The following is a 4422-nucleotide window of genomic DNA, read 5'->3' as shown; positions in this document are numbered from 1 at the left end:
ACATTTATTGGAGACATCAGGATTTTCAACTGTAGATTTAATGTGAATCACATACTAACTAACTCTGACTGACACTGACATCTGGTGGTCAGGTTCAGAACTGCAACTGTGTCTTAAACTTTTCAGGACAGTGAAATATACTCCAGAATGTTTTTACTCGTTAATTAAATTTGTTAACACATTCCTGAAAATATCCTTAACACATGTTTCAAGAGTTTGCAGTTCCCAGTATATGAAAAAACATGGAGGTTTATTTTTGGAAGCTTTGATAGTTTACATAGACTATAAACTTATAAGTTAACATGTTGCATAAAACCTTTTACTTTTAAGGTCAATATACCGGATAGACTCAAATACAAATAAATAAATATCATATTTTATACAAGAGATTTGACCAAGAAATCTGATTGGACAAGAGGTATTCCATGACCATCAAAACCAGGATACTCAAGTCGAGTGTGTTACAAGGACTAGACTGGAATGGACTGGGACTGGGACTGGGGAATGGACTGGACTGGACTGGACTGGGACTGGGACTGGGACTGGGACTGGGGAATGGACTGGACTGGGACTGGACAGGACTGGACTGGACTTGACTGGACTGGACTGGGACTGAAACTGGGACTGGGGAATGGACTGGGAATGGACTGGGACTGGACTGGGACTGGGACTTGTCACACTATGTATCCCTCCTCTTCAGAGCCAGGAGCTCTGGATACTTTTATTTTACATTTACAGCTGACTGAGTTTGACCTTATTCATCAATCTCACAACAGACTCTAATGTCACGATGAAGTTCCTCACTTGCGGTTGTAACCATGTGGTAACCATGGACACCAACAGTTGAATAGAATGTTTGGGTTGCTTAGCAACAGTCTAGTTTGAGTTAGTTAGTGGAACCAGTTGAGTTGGTGGAGTTAAAGAAGAATCTGTTGTTGATTTGTAACCTGCTGCTTGGGACTCTCGTTGTCATGACAACACATTCAATAAAAAATACATTTAAACAACTAACTTAAACAGGTGAGGTTTGTTGTTATTGTCATGAGAAAATTTGTCTAATTTGATTTTTCCTGCAGCTTCAACTGAACCTTAAAACTCAAAGTATCCTCGTCATATTTGCTCTGCAGGTAAGCAGACGGATTCATTTCAGTTGTTCAATTTGGTCAAACAAGTAACAAGAAAGCAATTTCTCATGAAGCCTACATGAAGATAGTGTATATGATTTGAACAACATTTGTTGACAAAGAAGTTAATACATGTTCTCTATGTCACTGACAAATAAAAACACACTTTTTGTTTTCAGCAGATTTCCCTTCAATCAGCAAAATGCATCCTGGGACTGTCAGGCTCCTCCTCCTCCTCGCTCTGCACCCTCTGACCTCAGCTCACCTGGAGGAGGCGGAGAAGTTGCCTCTGGAGGTGATTGTGGACAGTTCCCCCTGCAGCGCCACCTGTGGGCTGGGTGTGAAAACACAAACCCTGTGTCTGCTAAAAGATGGACGGACAGCCATGAACGAGGATGTGAGCAGAAGAGACGGAGCACAGGTATAAAAAAAATAAAAAATAAGGCATGTTCGATGTTTGAAGTGAAATCATTGAGAGTTTATTAAAATGTTCTCTTCATGGTGAACTGGATTATTCACAGGTGTCGGAGAAGTGTCGTGTTCGTAAGGTGAGGTGTCAGGAGTCGTGGCAGTGTGGACTCATGACCATGACTGTGACTTCAGGAGAGAGGGTGGAGGTCGACTGTGTGGGAGACGTCATGGAGGCGGTGGGGAGGTTCTCCTGGAGGTGAGGATGGAGGAGGGAAATTAAGAGATGTAAATGTTGATATAATTAGTCACAGTCCTCAGAAATACCCTGCAGAATTTTTCTTTTCTTATTTTATGAAGATATTTTGACATGAAAGACGAAACAGGCTGAATGTATAACAAAGTGCAGGTGGAGTTTTCACTCTCTGGTGCAATCTCTTAATTGCACTTTATAACGACTCCCCTTTAAGTAAGGACAGAAGACATTTAAACTTTTAAACTTTAGCCTGAGCTGCATATATCATATATCAAACTGTATTATGGGCTCATGTTTTTTTGTATGGGTGGGATGTGTATGTATATATGTGTTGTGTTGTGTGTTTGTATGTATGCTGGCTGCTGGAACACCTAAATTTCCCTGTTGGGATGAATAAAGTATATCTTATCTTATCTTATCTTATCTTATAAAAATAATGTAAAATGTGCAACAAACAGCAAAGAAAACCAGAGTCACTTCCAAGGTATGTCTTGATGAGAAGCTTGAGCGTCTTGATACCATACAAAAATCTACATGGTCAATGAAAGCAGTAACCATCAGTGTTGAAAAGTGAAGCCGCAGACAGAAGTGCAAAACCTGCAGTTCCTCGAGTGTCCACTTGAGACCGGCTGCAGAGTCCCATGAACACATATTAAAGTGTCCATTTTCACAGCAGAAATAAGGACGTTTACAACCTGCTACAAAAAATGGTTTTGGTCTCTGTAGCTCATTCCTGATTCCTTATTTGGTCATAATTGTATGGGGGGGGGGGGGGGGGGGGGGGTCTGTTTTTTAAAGGTCACATATTCTGCAAAATCCACTTCACCATGTTTCTCTAACACTAATATGTGTCCCTAGTTTTTTATTACAAACCCCCCCAACGGTGTGAAAAGTCGATCCTCTCCGTCTTTAGCCTGCTCCACTTTTCAGAAAATGTGTGCTCAAACAGGCCGTTTGGAGATTTTCCCTTCATGACATCACAAAGGGCAGTAGCCCCTCCCCCAGGTGGGTGACACTCCCACAGCTAGGTGTTTGTTCTGCCCTCTGAGTCTGCCTTCTCACTGTAAACAATAGGACATGGAGCGAGAAAGCACCGAGTACACCCAAGCCCTTCCAGAGAGGGGGCGTGGTCAGACACAGCTCATTTACATATTTAAAGGTACAGACAACAGCCTGTTCTCAGCAGGGCTGGAATAAAGATGGCTGCTGACAGTGTTCAGTGTTACAGATTTTTTTCATCCCATGTCTCAGGGTGTCTTGGCGTTTGGCTCGAGGAATCATCAGCTCCGATGACTTCCTGTTCGCTCGCTGGGACGCTCCTCTGCTGGATCGAGTGGTTCTTGATCCTGTTAGGGAGGAGGACGCAGGTTAACACACCTGTGCTCACACACACACACACACACACACACACACACACACACACACACACACACACACACACTGAACTGTATACATGGTTTGACAGCCTGTCCTAACAGCATGCGACGCTGCTCCTGTGTCATTTTCAGGAACTTACTGCTGTGACGTGCGGGATGCCTCCTACCGCAGGGTAAAGAGGGTCTACTGGGGGATCCGGGTTTTGCCCGTCGGGGTCCTCAACCTGAACGTAAACTATCTGGATCAGAACGAGTCTGCTGGAGACCAGAATAACCCGACCATGGAAGAGCTGGACTACTGGACTCATGTTATCTTTGTACGTTTTAGATCGGGGGAAACGAGGGATTGAGAGATGAAGAAATGCAGTTAGGAGAATTTTGGTTACCAATTTAATTACGCTGCATTCATGTGTTGTGAGAAGCAATGATCCCTCTAACCATGCATCACATGTATCGTGTCTGAACATGCAGCGGGTGTTCTGTGTCTGCGCGACGCTCTTCATGGCGCTCATCCTGCTGCTCTGCTGGGGCGGACAGCGTGAAGCGGACATGAAGGAGGAGGGCGTCTGACTGCTGAAGCTCAGTGCTCGGATGTGTGCCATTAAAGGGACGACTGTAACACAAATTTTTTTTTTAGGAATGTGATTTTGTCAGAGATTCATTTTTCATGTTTTTAGTAGCAGGTGTGCTGAGGGTAATTTTTGAACCTAACACACATTCAACCTCTGAGCCTCACAGTTTCAGTAAGTCCATGAGGTGTAATCTTACGCTCTGCCAGCAGATGTCAGTGTCGCTTCATAAAAAGGTTTCATAAAGTACAGTTGCCGTTGGTAGAAATATCCTCATTCAAAGAGGAAACAAGATGGATAGATAGATGGATATAGCTAAAGCATTCCTCTGTTTTCTTCTAAATGGGACTTAACGTTACTAAATGAACATCATGCTGCTCAGAAGAAGAGTTTAAAGGAGGCATTGAGGGAATAAAAGATCATACATCTTAAAAGATTCTAGTAAGGAGTCTCAGCTTAGGAGTGGTTTAGAAACATTTTCAGAGAATCTTAATTTTCAGAGTAACTCTGAGCGAGGAAGGGAAAGAAAAGTCTCCATAAAACTAACTCAGCTTGTTTGGTAGATAAAGATATCTGGATATGTGATGGCGGTGACCACGTTTTGTGTGCACAAAATGACGGGATGAAATTTGATTATTTCAACATATTTCTAATGCATGACGTTCACATCTAATGGAGCTTTCCCTGCA

The 4422-nt window shown here is 42.9% G+C and overlaps 1 protein-coding gene across 1 annotated transcript; it reads left to right on the top strand.

The window, feature by feature from the left end:
* The first annotated feature begins 1311 nt into the window (after positions 1-1311).
* Positions 1312-3765, top strand: tmem81 (transmembrane protein 81). Its single transcript, XM_061058246.1, has 4 exons — positions 1312-1545; positions 1646-1791; positions 3040-3155; positions 3297-3765. The coding sequence occupies exons 1-4, from the start codon at positions 1327-1329 to the stop codon at positions 3512-3514; spliced, it is 699 nt and encodes a 232-aa protein (XP_060914229.1). The 5' UTR covers positions 1312-1326; the 3' UTR covers positions 3515-3765.
* The last annotated feature ends 657 nt before the right edge of the window (positions 3766-4422 follow it).

The sequence above is a fragment of the Labrus mixtus genome, chromosome 15, assembly GCF_963584025.1.
Source record: "Labrus mixtus chromosome 15, fLabMix1.1, whole genome shotgun sequence".
NCBI classification, from domain to species: Eukaryota; Metazoa; Chordata; class Actinopteri; order Labriformes; family Labridae; genus Labrus; species Labrus mixtus.
The sequence above is the reverse complement of the archived record's forward strand: the minus strand, read 5'-3'. Positions and strand labels throughout refer to the sequence as shown.

Coding starts and splice junctions, on each gene's coding strand:
- tmem81 (XM_061058246.1), top strand. CDS start 1,327: ATGCATCCTGGGACTGTCAGGCTCCTCCTCCTCCTCGCTCTGCACCCT. Junction 1,546..1,645: donor GCAGAAGAGACGGAGCACAG/GTATAAAAAAAA, acceptor GATTATTCACAG/GTGTCGGAGAAGTGTCGTGT. Junction 3,156..3,296: donor TGTTAGGGAGGAGGACGCAG/GTTAACACACCT, acceptor TGTCATTTTCAG/GAACTTACTGCTGTGACGTG.